Consider the following 21,404-nt stretch of genomic DNA (forward strand, 5'->3'; position numbering starts at 1 on the left):
CAGTAAGGTGGTAGAAGGCATGGCAGGAAGTGAGGAATTTGTGCCAGGTTTATGGGTAGAATGTTTAAGGCTGCAGCAGAACTAAATGTGTTTAGTTACTCTGATTACTCAAAATCTTCATACTGAGAAGAGAAAAGCACTCCATTATTAAAGGAACAGGTGCCCCAGATTGTGCATCATCAAATACTGGTTACATGCGACACTCTGGCATTAGTTTTCTTTTATGGCATTTCTTACTCTTACTGCCATCTAGCTACAGTTGACCAGCTGTTAAATCTTTTAAAGTCATATTATGTGCTGAAAATGCACACACTTTTGACATTTTATCATTGTGCTTTAGGATGTCAGTCCTTTTCTTTTTTACTTGGTCTCTCTCTCTCTCTCTCTCTCCCTCCCTCTAGTACACTAATACCGGGAATTTGATTCACAGTAATGAATGGGCGTTTGAGTCACTTGGAGCCTGATTCACAGTAAGGTTTCCTCCTTGGTTTACACTTCTTTTAAAAACTTCCAAGTACAGTCCCTGATCAACGACTAAATTCTGCATTTTAAAAAATTTTATTCAACCTCATAGGTAATCATTGGTAAATATCCTACATAGCCCTGAAAATGAGGCAGGGGGCAAGGATTGATCTCCATCTGTTTAAAATTTATAATATACATATTTGTATATTTATATTACACCCATACCCATATAAAATACACGAACAAGATAAAATTGCCCTCACAGCAGGGCACACTGTACAGCCTATATAAATTTATGGTATACATTAATTCCTATAGTACAGCCTATGTATTTTATGGGATACATTAATAAACAATGATATATTAAAGTTTACATTTAAAGACTATAAGAAGAGACAAATACTATACACACTGGAGCTGATTCATTGCTGCATTACTTCCAATTCATGCCTGTGCAACTCTGAAGCAACATAGTGGGGAACCAGGGCCAATATATTCATAATGGTAGAGTCAACATTATAGGAGCAATCTGAATTTTTTGGAAGTTGAGTGCTTGAGTTTTCAACCTTGAAATTGAATTATCCCTAGTGTTTTACATTTAGTTTCCCTGTTTGTCTGTTTGAATATATATGGAAAGAAATCCAGAGTTATTTGGCTTAAGGAACTTACAAGCTTTGAAAGTTTCACAACTGCGGAAAAGAGACAATATTCTGGGCATTTGAGAAAAAATTATGAGAAATTGGCAAAAGAAATTAGAATGGAATTAATAATTAATCTTAAGCTTCCATACCCTATACACAGGCCTGTTTCTGAATCCATTTTAGTCAATTGGAGTGGGTCCACTCGCTTAAATGGGTGGTGGGTTGACTTCCAATGAGACTTAGGTTTCTAAATCACTTTTGCAAGTGGGGCGTAAGTTCCTAAGTCACTGGAACACTTTTGAAAATTCTGCCCACTGTCAACAGATAATGTTAAATTTAACTTACCTTAAAATGGCAGGAAACTACAGATTTTACTTTTTAAATCCACTGTAGCCAAGAAGTTTACCAATAAATGAACAACTCTCTCTATAGATCCTTAATCTTATTACTCTATGACTCGCCACAGATTTTTTTCTTTTTAGTAGCAATTTGCAATGTCATGAGAAGGGGTATGTTTTTCTTCTTATTTTAGCTTAGCTGACCAACTTCAAACTGAAAATTGAAAAGAAGTAACCTGCCACAGGAACAAGACCTGCCACAGGAACAGAAACATTAAATGCTTCTGAAGAGTTTTGGAGTCACCATCCAGCTGGTCCCATATATTAGTGGTAATTTTCTGCACTGCAAGAGATGCTTTTGATTTCTATATCTGCCTGACCTTTTGTTGTTTAATTGCAGTTCCGCTAGCTAGTTAGGGAGCCATTCTGATGAGATCTAAAGGCAGTTGCACTTATCCATAAGGCAGGTAGTCATACAGAATGCTTTGTAGATGGGTATAAGTGAATAAGATGGAAAAGTTATCTTCAGGGCCCTGACAGGGACATGGAGCACCCTTTGAAGGGGGAAGGAGGCAGCCCTACAGTTTCTCCTACATTAGATTTAAAAAGTAGAAGCATACTTCACATTGCAAATCAATGTTTATTTTATCACAGAACCATTAGAATCTACATGGTGTGCCACAGTGCATCTTCCCTAATCTATCCATACATTCCAAGAGCACAATTTTCAAGGATACATATTTATACATCTGTTAATCACTTTGTCCCCATTATTTCATTTAAAGAATTAAACTATTTAGAAACTCTTTTGGACACATATACAAACACAACAATCAATACATTTTTCCCCCAGAAATATAAAGTGCTGACGGTACATCATCGTTTTTTAGTCCCGCTATTCCCGTTGGCAGACTTGTTGAAACTTCTACTCATTTGTGGGAAGTGCACTGTTGGAGTTCTTTCAGTTGGGCCATACAAACCTAAATTGCGGGCTGCAGTTGACTTTCGAAGAGGTTTGACGCTGGGGAAAGGGCTAAACACTTGTAATTTAGGATTGATGGGTTGGGGAGATTTAGCCAATGTTCCACTGTCACTGGATAAACTAGGTGATTCTGATAAGTGTGTTGGGCAGGACTGATCGGTCATTGGCTCAGCATCAGGTTTGTTATTTTGCGTGAGTTCTAGTGCTTCTAATTTCAGCTGAACAACTGACATATTTGCATTGGTGTCCTTGTAAAGTGGCTCAGTTGACTGTCCATCAACTTTCCGAATAGTCCTGTTATCCAAGCCACTTCCCTCTCTTTCCCCCAAATCAGAATTGCTTGGAGGGTCCTCCTTTGCACTGCAGCTATTTGGTTTGCAGACTTCACGCTGCTCTTCTATGAGTCCTATGGTATCCCCATAGCCCAGCTGGCATTTGGCTCTAGCTATGTTCTTTCGATGTACTCGGATGTGGGTGCGCCAGGGAGAGTTGAGTTTTGTTTTAAGATCTTCATGGGGAATGGGTGACATTTTGCCCCCTGTGTGACTCGGGATATGAATGACCGCATTCTTGGCAGCTCTATTAGTCGCTCTCATCTTCTTTCCTAAAAGAAGGTGGTTTATCACTGGAGAATGGTTTACCTGAGAGGGGAGAAGACTGGTAACTGGCCCTTTGTCTGAAAGAAAAGGTTAAAAAAAATTACATAGTCTTAAACAACAAAAACAAATCATTACATCAGTGATCACTCACCAATCAAACAGTCTTGATGCTGTTTCTTGTGATGATTTGTAGGACAGACCCTAGTGGAAACTGAATTCCTCTAACACTATAGTGTATCTTCAAGTCAAAAACAGAGAGGAAAAGTATGGTAAAAGCTTTCCCTCATCCCACCTCCTTTCTTACTGTTAATTCCTAAATCAGTAACTACTGCTAAAATAATAGAAATCTGGAAACTGGTTCTATCATTTTAGGAATTGAAGGTGGGAGCATGACAGGAGGTGGGGCACTGTGAAAATTTTGAAAGTATTGCCAATATGATTTTGCTTTGTATTTGTTTAGAGCTGAACATAGCCCTGCACAGGGTCTTTTACTCTTATAGGGTACATATACCTGCTATGATACGAAGGTTAACATTAACCTTGGCCTTAGTGAGTCCCCCATCTCTTAGATTCTTCCTTCAATAGTGAGAGGCAATTCAGTCTCTACACTAGGTCAGTCACACAGGCCTCTCCTTGAGCAGAGGGCTGAAAAATGCACCAATTTATTTTTAATAGACATCTGTCCATGCTGAACTGGAACCAGGACAAACTAGCTTCTAATTTCCATCAGAACTTCCGATTTTACCAGAGTGACAGACTCAGAATTAGTGTGTTAAAACTATATATTAGCCCATTAATCATGATTAGCAAAATCAGAAAGGGTTTGGCAATCATTGGAAATGAGGATCTTACCATTGCATTGTTTCAGTTTGGCTTCTGTTTGCACAAGATGCATTGCCAGTATTTTAAAAATAAATATCTTTTTTTCCTTTCACGTGAATTTAACAGTCATGAAACCTGCTGGACTGACTGTTCTGGGGACTAAAATCCTCCATGTACAGAACAGGTATAGCACTAGTGGAACAAACTTTCCCACAGGGGCCCATCAACGTGTTTCAACTGTGACTTGGAGGGACCATCTCTAGCAGTGAGATGGGAGTTCAGTCTCCATGCCTATTAAAATCCTCAGCCTGTCTGCTGATGCTGCCCCCAAAGCTGCCAATCAGTGCCAATTGTGGTAGTAGTTTTTATCATGTGGATCTCTCTCCATGGGGAAATGGACTGGGAACAAACCCATTTCCCACATACTCACTACCATCCTGGTACTGGATTTGAATTGTCAATCTTGGAGCTACAATTGACTATTTGGTGGCACAATTCCCTTCACTTCAATAAACTGATTTAAACGGAGCTATGGCAATTTACACCAGCAGAGGATCTACCCCTTGGTTCTTGAAGTATATTATTGTCATTTCTTTAACAATGTATAAGTATTGTCAAGTCCAAGGATGCCGCAGATTTTAACACTTTCATCAGTGAAACCAATGTGATATACCCAGATAGCAAAGACATCTTTAGATACCATTATTCAGCTGGTCCCTGGGACCTAACAAGATCCCAGGGTCATCATCTTCAGACCCTGATAAAAGAAAAACAAAGACATCATCTTATATACAATTTGTTTGTATGAAATTGCTTCTGCAATATCACTAATTGCATTTGCAATATCACAATTGCACTAATTGCAATATCACTAACTGCATTGCATTGCAGGTTCATTCATTCTCTTTTGTCCTCTCTCTACATATGAATAATTTAAAGACACAAAACATTTTTGCCTCTCTTTTCAGATACTGAAGTTGGCTTGTAAAGAATAAAGGGGAAGAGCATGTTCTGATATATTACCTGCTCTGATATACACCTGGTGAACCTGCTGCTGCTGCTTCTTCTTTATTCGGGAATACTGCCTTTTCAATGCATTAATGTCAGTGGTCATACGCTCCATCATCATACTGTTAAAAGCAGCGTGGTATTCACTTCTACAGGAGTCTATTGCCCCTGGACTTAGTTCCGCAATGTTACTAGAGCCCAAACTCTGTTCTTCATTCTGATCTGTACACAGTAGGAAAAAGTGAGGGGGAAGAATACATCAGAATTTTCTGTGCTCTCCTAATCATTAACCGAGGAAATGCACGAGTAAATTACATGCCCAACTCCTGTTATTTTAACTACACTGTGTAATAAAAACAGCTATTATAACTGTATTATAATATGTCTAAATATTTAACTTAAATATAATTTATTGAACCTTGCAATATACCTTAAACATATAAACTGAATTTCTTGTTTGCATAAAAAACATACAGCGTAGTCACTAAAGTGGGCATTTCACATGACCAAGTAGTAAACAAAGATTCTCAGTTACAAAGTGATTAGAAGTTGAGGCCATCACTCCATGAACTGATATGTAACTCTGTTACAGTCAAACTAGTCATTTGGTCAAATGAGACTGACTATCTGAGAGTGATCAGCAAGGAGGGAGGGAGCAGCAGAATCAGCAGGTGTGGGGGAAGTGGAAGAGGCAGGCTGCGAGGGAGTTTATATGATCAAAGAGTGGCAGAGCAACAGGAGCAGCGGAAGTTATTTTCCCAGCTGTCTCTGATGCACTGCTAAAATGGCAATTCAGGGTCAAAGGGATAACTTATTTCACAGGATGTTTGTTTGGATTACATCTAGTTTGCAAGACTGGTTTAACATTCTGAGTAAGTGTCAGTCTGAGGCAGCAGCTGGGGACTTGCAGTCCTCCAAGAAAAGAAAACAAAACAACATCAAACAGAGAATTCTAGCATACGGATCTCGGCAAATACAAGCAGAAGGAATGGTGAAATTAAATCCAACAGAAATAGTTTCTGGTAAAGAGGCAGACAGCATAACTGTAACCATTCCACTTGTTGGCAAAGGCCTGGGAGATCCAAGGAAGATTTTTGGCGTTACCTGAACAATAATAAAAATTAACAATGTTATTGGCTGCCAATCACGGACACCAAGAAGGTTTTTCTTGTAACCACTCCTGTGCATCTCAAGAACTATTGAAAGAAAATGACATAAAACCTGAGAAAGTTATATCTTTGAGAGAAAATGTTCAGAGAGTATCCTCCAGTGGGGATCACAAAAATCAGACTCTAAAGCCATTATATCACATATAGGAAAGCTATTTTAGGTAAAATTTTAGGTTTCTAAAATGTATTAGAATTTTGCTCTCCTTATGAGGCTTGCACAGTAAGACTCATGGTATTGAGTGAAAGATTGAGGGATATGAAAATAGGATCAATGAATTTCTGTATAACACTCTGAAACATATCAAAATAGTTTTCTATAAATTTTGTTATTTACAGAATAAATGATGGTGTGGAATGGTATAAAGGTTTTACGAGGGTGGGGTGGGGACGACCTGCATCACTCACTCATGTATTCTGATGCTATATAAACATGTGGTAACAAAAAACAGGTTTTTATTAAAGTTAGACTCTTAAGGCCATATTTCATTATTTTTGGGATCCTCAAAAGTGCTGAGCGCCTAACAGCTCCTATTCAGCTTAGTTTTAGGATTGTTGGAATATTTTGGGTAATAATCATGGCTAAAATCTTTATTCCACACCATCATGTATTGTACACACACAAGCATTCAATTTAGTAGGCAGAGTATCCAAAGATTGTACAGCAAGTTACAGAAGATCCATAATGGTCTCTGCATACAATTCAAACTACAACTTTCATAATTTCAATTAACCTGCAGGTGAATCAAGCTCACACAAATATGACTGGATAATGAACTGAAGTTGCATTTACCTTTGATTTGTTTTTGGTACTTCTGTAGCTCTGGTGCCAAGAGCCCACTGAATGGTCCAAGGCAGCCAACTGCATTGGCAACCGAATCTTCATCATCCAGGTCATTCTCCTCATCACTATCTCTGGTTCTGCTGAGCCTTCTGCCAAATGAAAACAAATGGAAAAGAAAGCAGATCTTAGATACATCAGTGAACTGATCATTACTAAATGCCTTCATCTATTTTAGATGTGCAATGGAAAAAGCAACTGTATTAGCCTCTCGGCTGTACAGACTAATAGTGGCTCTATTAGACTACAGGAAATAAAAGATTTTTCTGGATGTATTTCAGACTTACCCTGAAACTGAAGTTGATTTTACTGCTGCAGGGAATGGAGTAATGTTGTATGTATATTTCTCCCTTAATTCTGCCAGTTGTGGAAAAGGAAACTGAGCCATGGAATAAACAGTCTAGAAAAGAAAAAAGTACCTTTTAAAATTATGCTGTTAACAATGGTCCCACTAAAAACTGCAGCACTGTACAGATTTCATAGGCTTGCAGGATTAAACATTGCACATTCACATGTAGAAAACGAAACGTGAAAGGTCTGATTTTATGATGTAATCGACACTTCCTCTAGGAAAAACAAAGAATGTCTCACTAGAAAAATACATAGTCCAAAGAGGAAACATACATAACTGGTAACATAAGAGCTAGTGTATAAGCATATGCCTGTACAATGGTTTGTGTGTCTCAAAGAAATACCTCCTGGGTATATAGGATATTTTGAAAGAGACAGTTTATGAAAATGTGGTTTCTGACACGATTGTTCACTTGCCCTAATACAAGGTCAGACCCTTTCAACTACTGTATTTATTTAGGTTTCAGAGTAACAGCCGTGTTAGTCTGTATTCGCAAAAAGAAAAGGAGTACTTGTGGCACCTAACCAGTTTATTTGAGCATGAGCTTTCGTGAGCTACAGCTCACTTTATTTAGCATCACTTCTAATCCACTCACTGCCAGCAACTTACGAAAACCTCAAACACTGATTTACATTAGAAATTACTAAAAAAATTGTCATTAAAACAAAAAGCAAACAAAACATATGGCAGGTCACACACTTAGCAAGAGCCTCTAGGTCGAGGTGGGCAAATTTTTTGGCCCAAGGGCCACATCGGACAATACAAATTGTATGGCGGGCCATGAATACTCACAAAATTGGGGCTGGGGTGCAGCAGGGGGTGCAGGTTCTGGGGTAGGGTTGGGGATCAGAGGTTTGGGGTGCAGGAGGGTGATGGGCTGGGATCGAGGATATTGGAGAGCGGGAGGAGGATCACGGCTGGGGAAGGGGGTCAGGGCATGAGGAGAGGCTGAGAGGTGCAGGCTCCAAGCGGCGCTTACCTCAAGTGGCTCCCGGAAACAGTAGCATGTCCCTTCTCCAGCTCCTACATGGAGGCGCGGCCAGGCAGTTCTGCATGGTGCCCCATCCGCAGGCACGCCCCTGCAGCTCCCACTGGAGCATGTAGGAGCCAGAGTGGGGCCATGCCACGGCTTCCAAGAGCTGCGTTTTGCGGCCCCCAACCCAGCACCTTGGCCGGAGCAGGGCCGAGCCGGGTGGTCCAGCCCCCGACCCAGCGCCCCAGCCAGAGCCGAGCTGTGTGGTGTGGTTCACGGGCCAGCTTAAAATGACTTGCGGGCTGTATCTGGCCCATGGGCCGTAGTTTGCCCACCCCTGCTCTAGGTGTTTTTGTAATACAAATAATAATTATAGCAGACTTACAGATGTTGTTTGCAGAGGCAGTGGAGAATAAATACAATGGAACATTGATAATGCATTTTAACCAATGGCACAATAGTAAAAGATTGGAAAACAAAACTTATGGAAAGTTACCCACAACAGCAATTTGCTTGTAAAAGCATTGAATTCATTATCTATATTGAGGCTGAGAAAGACACTGAATAGTTAATTAGTTTTCAGTGCTCCTCTTTAATTTGTGTTTTCTCCACCTGCCTAGATAATTACAGTTTCTCAATCCCTATGGGTGAAATTCTGCCTCCACTCAAGTCAGTATGAGTTTTGCCATTGACTTCAATGGGACTAAGATTTTACCCCTATTTATTATTAATGGATTCTAAAGGGGGGCATGGATCGGCATTCATGTCGTGCTCCCCATCAGTACCTGGCTCGGGCCGGGGAAGCTAATGATCTAACCAATGGTGGATGAATCCTGGTCATGTGCCACCTGAGGCATGTTGGGCATATTCTAAGAAGAAGAATGGATTCCAATTACAACTACGGTTGATGGAAGTGCATATCAGGGTTTCCCTGCTCTTCCTGTACTGCTCTGCTCAAGTGACGAACAAGGGCTGACCCCATTAGAAACACCATGGGGTAGGTCCTCAGTTAAGGTTGCCAACCCTCCAGGATTGTCCTAGAGTCTCCGGGAATTAAAGATTAATGTTTAAGTAAATATTATGTCATGTGATGAAACCTCCATGAATACGTCCAGCCAAAATTGGCAACCCTATCCTCAGCTGGTGTAAACTGTCTCAGGCCCATTGACATAAATGGAGTTATGACAGTTTACACCAGCAGAGGATCTGCCCCCACGAGTCTCAGAAAAGGAAATCCCAACACTTCCTCAGCGATGAAAACCATAGCCAAACAGGAAGGCCTTTGGCAGCACAAGTTTTATCAGAGTCCAGACAAACTCTGACCTTATAGCATAGCATAGCATAAAACTTCTCAACATTAACATTAAGTGAAGCTTGGTAGAGTTCTACTACATAGTGACCAGAGAGGAGCTGAAAGAGTATAGATTTTTAAAACAGACAAGGAGTCACACTAGTAGGAATTCTACTTTGAAAGGTAACTGCTTCTCAAGGGTGATAAAAGAATATGGTTGCAATGGGGACTGATGACAAATCGGCAGCTATTAAGTTACCTTTGACGGTAATTAAGGACTTGATCCAAAGCCCACTAAAATCAGTGGAAATTTTTCCATTGACTTCAAAGGGTTTTGGAACAACCCCTAAGTGCCTGATCCTGCAGGATATTGAGAAATTCCTGTAAGTTGCTGAACATCCTCTACTCAAGGCCTCATTAATAGTAATGTTGGATCTGCAAGTAAGTTTGGCATGCATAGCAGATATGAGAGAATGGTACTGCACTTCAATATAAAATTTGAAATAAAGGTTATTTGGCAAGCTAGCATTATTCTGTCCATTATCAGAGCAATAAAAATGTTTCTGCAATTAAAAAAAAAATCCAGTAAACACTTGTTTTTAGTAAAACCAATAATCCCCTTAAGTGTCTGATATCCAAACAGTGCAGCCCTTAAAATTGGAAATAAAGGTGACTATAAGTAAAAGTGAAATGGATTTTATTGATTTTGTTGCCCAAGTGGAGATAAATGCAAGTAAACAAAACATAATGACAAGTGCACTGAACTTTAAAATTCTTTCACTTTTAATCATTTTCTGAAAAATGGAATTTGGGGCAGACACATTGTGTGGTAGCATCTGACACATTCTGGGGTGCAATCCAGACCACTGAGAGGTTGTGTCACCATGTGCCCTACGACCTTGAGCATGTCACAATGCTCTGCTGTTGTAGCTCCCCTCCTGGGCGGCTCACAAAGAGCTAAACAGCATGCAGGTCACACCCTGAGAGTCTGTGCATAGCTGCAGTCCTGGCCCAGCAACAATGACCCAGCAGCCCGTCAGCAATACACCAGCCACACTCTGGCTTCCACCAGCCTTGGTTACTATCTGCACGGTGACCCCAACACAGTCCCAGTTCCAAATTTCCCTGAAAACATGTGTTCTGCACTCTCCAGCCCCCTCCTGGACAGTCCAGATATTAGAGGTTCATTGCCCCTGTAAGGGGTCAATATCCAACTGCCAGCTACTTTGAATGGCGTTACCAAACAGCTTGGTTTAAATACAACATTGGATTAATTTAGCTTGAAAAATAAAAGGTTTATTTAACTACAAAGAGATAGATTTTAAGTGAGTATAAGTATAAAACATTGAACTCAGAAATGTTTACAAGAGAAATAAAAAGATAAAACGCTGTGATTGAGTGCACCCTTCTATTCACACCCTACACACTATTGTAACAATCTTTGTACAAAATATGCCTCGTGGGATATCATTTGAAAACTAAACTCGCTGGTCAACAATCTCATGGTGAAATGTACGTACAAAATGCCTGTTAAGAGTTATGAACATAAGCTGAAATTATGAGTCAATGTGTTTACCAGACAAGTCTGGGGAGTGGGTGAATCACGGTCTCAAAGACAGAGGACAAGCTGACACCTCTAGTCAGGTGTCATCAAAGCTGATGGGCAATCACCTGTCAAGTGGCCATTCTTTGGCAATGAAGGGGGGCAGGAACAAATAAATCTGCATTTTAGCAAGCAACCACATGGAACTTCTTTCACCACGAGACTCCATGTCTCCATTCTCACAGCAGGAAGGAACTTTATCTAGGGCAGTGGTTTTCAATTTTCATTCATTTGCAGACCCCTAAAAAAATTAAAATGGGAATGCGGACACATTTGTAAATCTTAGATATAGTCTGTGGACTCCAGAGTGAAAACTATTGTTCTATGGCAATGACAACCTTTCACAGATCTCTTACGCACAATCCACAGACCCCCCCCCCCAGGGGTCTGCGGACCACAGGTTGAAAACTGCTGATCTAGGTATAACCCTCAGGAAAATGCATTTCAAAGGGTGACTGGACTATAAAAGTAGAGGGCAAAAACACCCCAGGGTCTCTCTTTCTACCTCCCCCTCACGCTCTCTTTCACCAAAGACAACAAAGGAACCAGCCCTTTGACTTCGGGGGTAGGGGGAGGTCCTAATCTGATAATTTGGTCAGCAGTGTTGCTGGGAAGGTGAGGTGTGGTGAGGATTTTACCTTGAACCAAGTCTAGCCTATTAAATTTAGCTACTAGAAAGTGTTCATCACATTCCAGGGTATTGCCAATCAACTTTGATGATACCTGGCTAGAGGCGTTAGCTTGTCCTTTGTCTTTGAGAAACTGGTTTACATCCCCTTGCTGTCCTGAGGACCCTGTTTCCTATTTACATGTAAACCAAGGTAAACATACATTCCTTTGTTTACGACAGACCTGTTAACAATGTCTGCCTAGTCAGGGCTGCCTGGGTTTGAACATGTGCTACCAACATAGATTCATAGATATTTAGGTCAGAAGGGACCATTATGATCATCTAGTCTGACCTCCTGCACAACGCAGGCCACAGAATTTCACCCACCACTCCTGCAAAAAACCTCTCACCTATGTCTGAGCTATTGAAGTCCTCAAATCGTGGTTTAAAAACTTCAAGGAGCAGAGAATCCTCCAGCAAGTGACCCGTGCCCCATGCTACAGAGGAAAGCGAAAAGCCTCCAGGGCCTCTTCCAATCTGCCCTGCAGGAAAATTCCTTCCTGACCCCAAACATGGCGATCAGTTAAACCCTGAGCATATGGGCAAGATTCACCAGCCAGATACTACAGAAAATTCTTTCCTGGGTAACTCAGATCCCACCCCATCTAATATCCCATCACAGGCCATTGGGCCTATTTACCATGAATATTTAATTACCAAAACCATGTTATCCCATCATACCATCTCCTCCATAAACTGATTGAGTTTAATCTTAAAGCCAGATAAATCTTTTGCCCCCACTGCTTCCCTTGGAAGGCTATTCCAAAACTTCACTCCTCTGATGGTTAGAAACCTTCGTCTAATTTCAAGTCTAAACTTCCTGGTGGCCAGTTTATAGCCATTTGTTCTTGTGTCCACATTGGTACTGAGCTTAAATAATTCCTCTCCCTCTCCAGTATTTATCCCTCTGATATATTTATAGAGAGCAATCATATCTCCCCTCAACCTTCTTTTAGTTAGGATAAACAAGCCAAGCTCCTTGAGTCTCCTTTCATAAGACAAGTTTTCCATTCCTCGGATCATCCTAGTAGCCTTTCTCTGTACCTGTTCCAGTTTGAATTCATCCTTCTTAAACATGGGAAACCAGAACTGCACACAGTATTCCAGCTGAGGTCTCACCAGTGCCTTGTATAACGGTACTAAAACCTCCTTATCCCTACTGGAAATACCTCTCCTGATGCATCCCAAGACCGCATTAGCTTTTTTCACAGCCATATCACATTGGCGGCTCATAGTCTTCCTATGATCAACCAATACTCCAAGGTCCTTTTCCTCCTCCGTTACTTCTAATTGATGCGTCCCTAGCTTATAACTAAAATTCTTGTTATTAATCCCTAAATGCATGACCTTACACTTCTCACTATTAAATTTCATCCTATTACTATTACTCCAGTTTACAAGGTCATCCAGATCCTCTTGTACGGTATCCCTGTCCTTCTCTAAATTGGCAATACCTCCCAGCTTTGTATCATCCGCAAACTTTATTAGCACACTCCCACTTTTTGTGTCAAGGTCAGTAATAAAAAGATTAAATAAGATTTGTCCCAAAACCGATCCTTGAGGAACTCCACTGACAGTTCACCTTTCAGTAGGACCCGTTGTAGTCTCCCCTTTAACCAATTCCTTATCCACTTTTCAATTTTCCTATTGATCCCCATCTTATCCAATTTAACTAATAATTCCCCATCAAACAGGAGAATTCATAACTTTACATGTAATGTTACTACATACATTCCACCATGATATTATTGACCAGTGAGTTATTAGTTTTCAAATGATACCTCAAAAGGCATATTTTGCACAAAGATTATTACAATAGTGTGTAGGGTAGGAATACAGGGGTGCATTCGGTCTCAGCATCAGTACATCATCCTTTGAAATGATATTGCTCAGCTTGTAACTACCTAATTCAGCAGCGGATAAAGTTTCCCTGTTTTCATGTGTACAATTATTCAGGAATTCCGCACTCCCTTAGAAACTGGTATTAAGAGTAAAACACTGTAAATGAAACATTGTTTCAGAGCATTTTTCAAAGTATGACTTTTACCCATTTTGAAAATAAGTGGCTTCTCAAAGCCAGGTATTTTGAAATTTCTCATTAACTCTGGGAGGAACTCTTGGTTTGTATGTTTTTCCTGTGCTATAGTCAGTGACATTTTGATCTGAAGGCAAAATGGTCTCAATTAAGATAAAAGTAAATTCTGAATGATTTCTAAATAATCTGTTCATGACTCTGTGCTTAATGCATAAAGAATGTCACAAATATTGATTCAGTGCCAAGTCCTTCCTGACAGAGGAGGAAAAATATGTTTGTCCAGATGCGGTGATGCAAGCAATTAGAAGCAGGAGTTGGAACATTCAGAGCTGGTTTAGAAAAAGAGGACAAGTGATGCAGTAGACCAGGTTTTGGCATTAAGAAACTTGTATACCTTGAGGTATGTGCACATATCTCAGGTCAGAAGAATGCCCCCAAAATCCCACAGCATGAAATCAAGCTTTCCCTTTAGATGAAACTACAGAACCTTCCTGCAACTGTGAAAGAGAAATGTTCTCTGGGCCCCAAACAGTGATACTGCGCAAATCTACCACACTAAGACTATGTCTACATTACCACTGGATCGATGCTTTGGCGATCGATGCAGCAGGGGTCGATTTAGCAGGTGTAGTGAAGACCTGCTAAATTGACGACAGAGCGCTCTCCAGTCAACCCCGATACTCCATCAGGAACGAGAAGGGTAAGGTAAGTTGACGGGAGAGTGTCTCCTGTTGACCCAGCACAGTGTAGACACTGCAGTAAGTCGACCTAAGCCACGTTAACTCCAGCTATGTTATTCACGTAGCTGGAGTTGTGTAACTTAGGTCGACTTACCACAGTAGCATAGACATAGTCTAAGAAATGTTGTGGTTTGGGGGTGAGGGGAGAAACCACCTCCAGCCCAACATACCTACCCATTTTTGTTTGATCACCATCACACCTTCCTGCTTTTTACTATATCCCTCAATCCCCACCCCATGGAGAAAGAACTCTAGATTTGTCTGGAATTAATCTCTATTCTTTATATCAGTAGCCTTTCCAGACAACATATTCCATATGCTTGTTACCCTTTATGTGAAACAGTTCAGCTCAACTCCTCCATTTGCTCCTAGTTTCCAAAGCTTTAATTTATGCCCCATGATACACACTCGCCAATCCCCCTCCCCCTTTTCTATTATCTCCCCATTTCCTTCCAGAATAAAATGTTTAAAAAATACCCCAGACTTTTGTATGAATTTCACTACTTTCAAGAAGCAAGCGTTGTTATAAAGTCATTAAGACAACTTGGCTGGCTATCACAAATTGTTGCAGATACTTGGCATGCAGCCTTGTGCCCAACCTCAGAACTAAGGTGTTTATTAACAGACCAATAATATTGTATTTGTTTAGCTTCTAGTCCTAGAAATGCTATTTTTGTCTATTATTTAAAACTTGTGGAGCTGATGCTCACTTTCCTAAATTGTTTAATCTGAAAAATGGGTTTACTTTGGGACTTGTTTGCTCCTCCAGTCTAGCTCCTCCATCACCACCAGACAAAACCCTCACCACTGAAGAGTCAAATTTCCAAAAGCTTGCTTATGTGCTGAGCCCTTTGTGTATGCATATTCTCCATGCAAGAGAAATGTTTTTTTTTTTAAAGGAGTGGCTGGGTGTACACAGAATATGTGCATATGAGAATAGGCGAAAGAGTGCAGTGATTCTCAACCAGGGTACGCAGAGGTCTTCCAGGGGGTACATCAACTCATCTAGATATTTGCCTAGTTTTACAACAGGCTACATAAAAAGCACTAGTGAAACCAGTACAAACTAAAATTTCATACAATTACTTGTTTATAGTGCTCTATATACTATATACTGAAATGTAAGTGCAATATTTATATTCCCATTCATTTATTTTATAATTATATGGTAAAAATGAGAAAATCAGCAATTTTTCAGTAATAGTGTGCTGTGACACTTTTGTATTTTTGTGTCTGATTTTGTAAGAAAGTTGTTTTTAAGTGAGGTGAAACTTGGGGGTACGCAAGACAAATCAGACTCCTGAAAGGGGTACAGTAGTCTGGAAATGTTGAGAGCCACTTGAATAGTAGGTGCAGAGACTAACTGTCCTTATTTAAATGATTGGGAAAACCAAACGGATTACCATACTATAGCCCAACCTTTCCCTTCTTCCCCCATTAAACAAAACAAACAAAACCCTCAACATTTGTTAGACAAGTGTTCGCTATATTTGTAATTTGGTAAAACACCTTTCAAGTACGTAGGAGCATCACTCCCAAACACACTTCTGGCTGACTCCTCTGAAGATGCTGAAAACAATCTGCAACACCAATTCTAGTTAACAAACTTGGTCTTTTCAATACACTGGTTCAGGAATGCCTGCAAAAATTTTTCACAGAGAATGGCCCAGGACTCCCACCACCTCTCTCCCGGCAGGCTCCCCCTTGTGGGCATATACCACCTCTCGTGAAGCTGTAGAGTTTGGGCAGAGCAGAGGGGACACTGGCTACTGGAAGAGGAGTCAAGTTGGGCAGGCCCCAGAGGGAGAGGGGGAGCCCCTGTTGAGGGAACTGGCCCCATAGCAATGGCAAGGAAGGGCAGTGCTGGCCACTTCACTGACCACTCAGGTTTGGCCCTGCAGCCCTCTGTCCAAACCTGAGTAGCACTGAGCAAGTTGCAATGCCACCCAGTTTTGGCACTGTAAACCCCAACCCCATCCTGATGGAGGGGCCCTGGGACCAAAATTGAGTGATGCTGCAACCCCCTGTACCAGGTCACATGACCACTCACTCAGTTTTGGTCCCATGGTCCCCCTGTCATTATGGAGGGGCCATGGGGCCAAACCTGAGCAGGCAGTGACGCAGCCAGCACTGCTCCTCCTCACCACTGCCATTGGGAGGGCTCAACGCTGATGATTTGGCACCCATGCCAATGATATGCACCATACTGGTGCCAGTGCACTGGTTTACGATTGTTTTCCATTTCTTCTTCTGTTTAGAGAAAAATTAGTTCAAGTGCATTAAGACATAAGACCAGGTATGCTTTCTTTAATAGAGAGGTCATGGAAAAATTAAACATACTATTTACACTTTTGAAGGGAAAAGTATCAGAGCCTTGTTGGAGATGCTACAACATTAGCCTCTCCTAATGGTTATCATTGCTACAGAACAAGTATACACTTCACACTGTTTACGACTTTCGCTGAAATCAGAAGAAATTATTAAGTAAGTTAAATATAAAGGGAGAGTACCATTAATAATTACAACAGTTAAAAGACTCTTCCATCCCTTTCTTTCCCGTAAGCCTACAGTTACCTGTGGTTTGTCTTCTATTATGCACAAACAGAAAGGAAAAGAAAAATCTGTCACTGAGAGTCACTTTACCCGCTTCAGGTCCACCAGCATTATTTTTGTGACACATGCCACATCTCGATTTTGTATTGCTCATCAAGCCCGGAATTGAGACATAATGAATACAGAGAAGGTAACAGCTTGAACTGCATTCATCATTTCCTCTTCAGTATTCGACTTATGTTGAGAGGAACTGTAAAATCTGTTTAGAAATGTATGTGGGCAATTCAGATAGTAAATTATCCCTTTTTTTTTTTTTTTAAAGGAAACTAAAGCCAAATTATTCACCTCTTCCATCCCTAACACTTTCAACAAGGAGAAAAGGAAGGCAAATTGTCCAAGATTACATATTGTTACAGTGATTCTCTGCTTCAGCGGTAAATTGGAGTTTGGAAGATGATTCTACTGTATAGTCAAGAAGAACTCTCAGAATGAATGCGCTGGTTAGAGAGTGACAAAATCTTACCATAGGCTTCTTATTTTGAGACAATCTAATTTAAGATATTTAGAACCAGAACTTTTAAGTTAAGCCTCAACACAGCCTCCAATACTACAGTTGAATTATTCAGTTCCACAACTGCACCCATTTAGTCACTGAGGCCCTGATCCACTATCATTAAAGTCAATGGGAGCTTTGCCACTGAGTTAAATGAGTGTAGGATCAAGCCCCTAGCTCCCAAGTTTATGTGCGCACACATTTACTTACGCTTCTAACTGGGTGCAACTTCCGGGGTAAGAAAAAAAAGTGTCTGCAATTTAGTACTTGAACTGCAAGCGTAAAACTGCATCTGCAGTACTGAAGGCCTTTTTTTAAAAACACACTTAGGTTTCTGTTTATTATTCAATGACTTGGGTTTAAGAAGGTAATTAGAGCAATCATCTACATTTTGTTTATAATTCACAACTAACAGTTCAATGGGTTTTAGTTTTATTTTTTTTAAACAAAGGGATTTTTTTTAGTTGATGAGCTAGTCAACCACCCACAAAGTCTACTGAATGCAAAGATTACATTGTAATGAATATAATGTAAGAGAGAAAAATTAGAAATAAAATACAGAGCATTATATAGCTCACAATTTAGATGATCCTAATGATGATTGAGTGTAACGCACAAATGTAAGCAATTGATGGCACCTCCTTGTCCAATGAGGTCTAGCTGTTTTCTACATCTAACTTATAATTGAGGGGTATTTTAGCTTTGACCGCTGATAATGTTTATGTATCTGCTCCACTGATAGGTTAGTTTGACAGTAGGGTGTTATCTTAATTTTTCTTCTTGAAACAAAATTTTAACAAAAATCTCATCCTTTAGACATAGGAAGCTGAAGACTGTTTACAATATACAAATAGACAAACAAGAATTACATCATTAAGCGCTGCTTACTAACCTGCATGAGTTCATTGCTGTCAATCAGATTGTCTTCCAGCATCTCCTGGGTTAGTTTGCCCATGGTACTGTAGAATTCATCTGCAGTTTCACAGCATTCAATCTGCCTGTATCACAACACAAATTTTTCTGTGATCTAAACTAATTATACATTTCACAGTGAACTGTATTCTCTGTAGGGTAATCATACAGAACGTCCCCTATATTACTGACTTAAAAACTGCGGTTTTTTGCAAAGAAAACCACCATTATAAAAACCGGAAGATCACAAGAAGTCTTATATGATAAGGGGGATGAGTGTGCACAGTTCACTGTACTGAGAGAGTAGGCCACTCTCACTCTGTGTTAGTGCATGTCAGGAATTCAAATATGGATTAACATGTGAAACCCTTGATATGCTAGGAATGACTGCCATAGTCTAGTAGCAGAGTAGGGAAGGAGAGTATTTTTGGTAGGGAGATTATTTTTGTAAATTCAGTCTGAACACCGGATAATATGGAGTGGAAAAGAAAAATCTGCAGTATCATAATCTGCCCGTCACTAGTGTTATGCACTCTTAGGGCCCTACCAAATTCACAGTCCATTTTGATCAATTTCACAGTCATAGGATTTTAAAAATAATAAATTTCATGATTTCAGCTATTTAAATCTGAAATTTCATGGTGTTGTAATTATAGGGGTCCTGACCCAAAAAGGAGTTGAAGGGGGTTGCAAGGTTATTGTAGAGGAAGTTGCAGTACTGCTACCCTTACTTCTGTGCTGCTGCTGGCCTTCAGAGCTGGGCAGCTGGAAAGCAGCGGTGGCTGGCTAGGAGTCCATCTCTGAAAGCAGAGCCGTCGCTTGCAGCAGTGCAGAAGTAAGGATGACGTGGTATGATATCGCCACCCTTACTTCTGTGCTGCTGCCTGCAGAGCTGGGCCCTAAGTCAGCTGCCTCCACTCTCTGGCCGCCCTGCTCTGAAGGCAGCAAAGCAGAAGTAAGGATGGCATGGTATGGTATTGCCACCCTTACTTCTGCCCTGCTGCTAGGGGGGTGCTTTCTTCAGAGCTGGGCGCCTGGCCAACAGTTGCCACTCTCCAGCCATGCAGCTCTTAAGGCAGCGCAGAAGTGAGGGTGGCAATACTGCGACCCCCTAAAATAATCTTATGATCCCACCCCGCAACTTCCTTTTGGGTCAGGAGCCCCGATTTGAGAAACTCTGGTCTCCTTTGTGAAATCTGTATAGTATAGGGTAAAAGCACACAAGAGATGAGATTTCCCGGGGAAGACCAGATTTCATGGTCCGTGATGCGTTTTTCATGGCCCTGAATTTGGTAGGGCCCTACGCATGCTATATGGAAAGTTGTTAAACGTTACAGCTATGAAGGCTATAAGGATTACATTTTTAATTTTAAAAGTTGCACAGAAGTGCATTTTGTCAGCACAGCAGCACATACTGTATAGAAAGCTTTATTTTTTAGTGGCAGAAGATGAGTCAGGCCTGTGACTAGACCCAAGTGTTGCTGTAATTACAGAAGTAGAAGCTAAAGGTGCCAGGGAGCAGATTTTCAGGCTTATTTAGTGTATACAATCAGGAGCAAATCACTTTAAGCAGGGTAAGTCCCCTGCAGAGACAGCAGCTCTCCCAAACATTATATACCTGTTGTGTAAATGGGAGATGTATTCTTCCTGTGTGAAAGAAATTATGTGGAAAGAAAGGTCGAAATACACTTAACACAGAGATATGACGAGAAAAGAAAATGAATATGTGGATTTAAGTCACCAAGATGACATCAGAGAAATAGTTACAGGCGAATATTTTCGTAAGTGACCAGTGATTTTGGGTGCCCAACTTGAGACACCTTGAAAGGGGCTGATTTTCTGAGGCCAGGTGCACAACACTTTCTGGAACGCAGGCCCTTTGTCAGGTGTCTCAAATTGGACACTCAAAATCACTAGTCACTTTTGAAAATCTTAGCCACTGTTTCTACCAAGTCTACTTTATTTTATATTACCTTTAACCATGTCAAAGTTAAACAAACAAACAAAGAGGACTTTACAAATCCCCTTACAAGCTGGCTATAGTATAGAGTTTCCTGGATTTCTAAAGAACATAAACACACTTACTAAATTTCAATCTTATAGGGCTCATCTTCATGAACAGCTCTGTAGCAGCGCAGCTACACCGGTGCAGCTGTGCCACTGTAGCGCTTTAGTGAAGATGCTCCCGAGCCTATGGCTTCTCCCCTCTGCGCAGTGAATCTACCTCCCCAAGAGGTGGTAGCTATGTCGGCAGTAGAAGCTCTCCCGCCAACATAGCGCCGTCTACATGGTGGGACTAGGTCAGTATAATGTCACTCAGAGGTGTGGATTTCTGACATCCCTAAGCAACATATTTATACCCGTACAGGTCTGTAGTGTAGACCTGGCCTTCGCCTCCATGCTACCAATTTAAATCTACTGACATTGAGGGACACAGGGATGGTACTGGACGAATGGTATCAATGGAAGTCTTCCAACCCTGCAGAAAGTGACTTCCATTGGTCAGTAGAATCAAGGTCTCCTGGGCCAGCATGGAGTAAGGAGTATCTTTCTAGGAACTCTTGACAGAAAAGGTGTGGTGGGGTGTCCACTCCACACAAGTCTGGAGTGGGTTAACGTGGGCCAGAAGGGGCCAATTCATTTTACATGCTGCACCTGGAGGGAAACCAGAGCTTGATAAGCACTGATTGCAGATGAAGCCCAGTGGGGGAAAGAGCTGGGATAGGAGTATAAAGCCAGGCACTAAGAGCAGGAAGAGGCTGCAGGGAGGAGCTCTTCAGTCACTCCCCTTGAGAGGAAGGGAATTGGCCAAGGACAATGAGGAGATCTATGGGGAGAGTAAGCTCCGGGGTCCTGACAC

At 41.0% G+C, this 21,404-nt stretch overlaps 1 protein-coding gene across 5 annotated transcripts in view; it reads right to left on the reverse strand.

The window, feature by feature from the left end:
- Positions 1-2,070: 2,070 nt before the first annotated feature.
- TBC1D30 (TBC1 domain family member 30) overlaps positions 2,071-21,404 on the reverse strand; it is an 86,256-nt gene continuing 66,922 nt past the window's right edge. For 3 of the 5 annotated variants that reach the window (XM_037887262.2, XM_043548376.1, XM_037887277.2), the window contains 6 exons: positions 18,525-18,630; positions 7,150-7,262; positions 6,815-6,954; positions 4,871-5,077; positions 4,548-4,604; positions 2,071-3,102 (listed from right to left, as the gene is read on the reverse strand). In XM_037887262.2, the coding sequence (XP_037743190.1) occupies positions 2,321-3,102; positions 4,548-4,604; positions 4,871-5,077; positions 6,815-6,954; positions 7,150-7,262; positions 18,525-18,630 (1,405 nt within the window). In that variant the 3' untranslated portion in view covers positions 2,071-2,320. The remainder of the gene's footprint in view (positions 3,103-4,547; positions 4,605-4,870; positions 5,078-6,814; positions 6,955-7,149; positions 7,263-18,524; positions 18,631-21,404) is intronic. The other 2 variants (XM_037887269.2, XM_037887284.2) reach the window with 1 other exon arrangement.

This window comes from Chelonia mydas, chromosome 1, assembly GCF_015237465.2.
Source record: "Chelonia mydas isolate rCheMyd1 chromosome 1, rCheMyd1.pri.v2, whole genome shotgun sequence".
Lineage (NCBI taxonomy): Eukaryota > Metazoa > Chordata > Testudines > Cheloniidae > Chelonia > Chelonia mydas.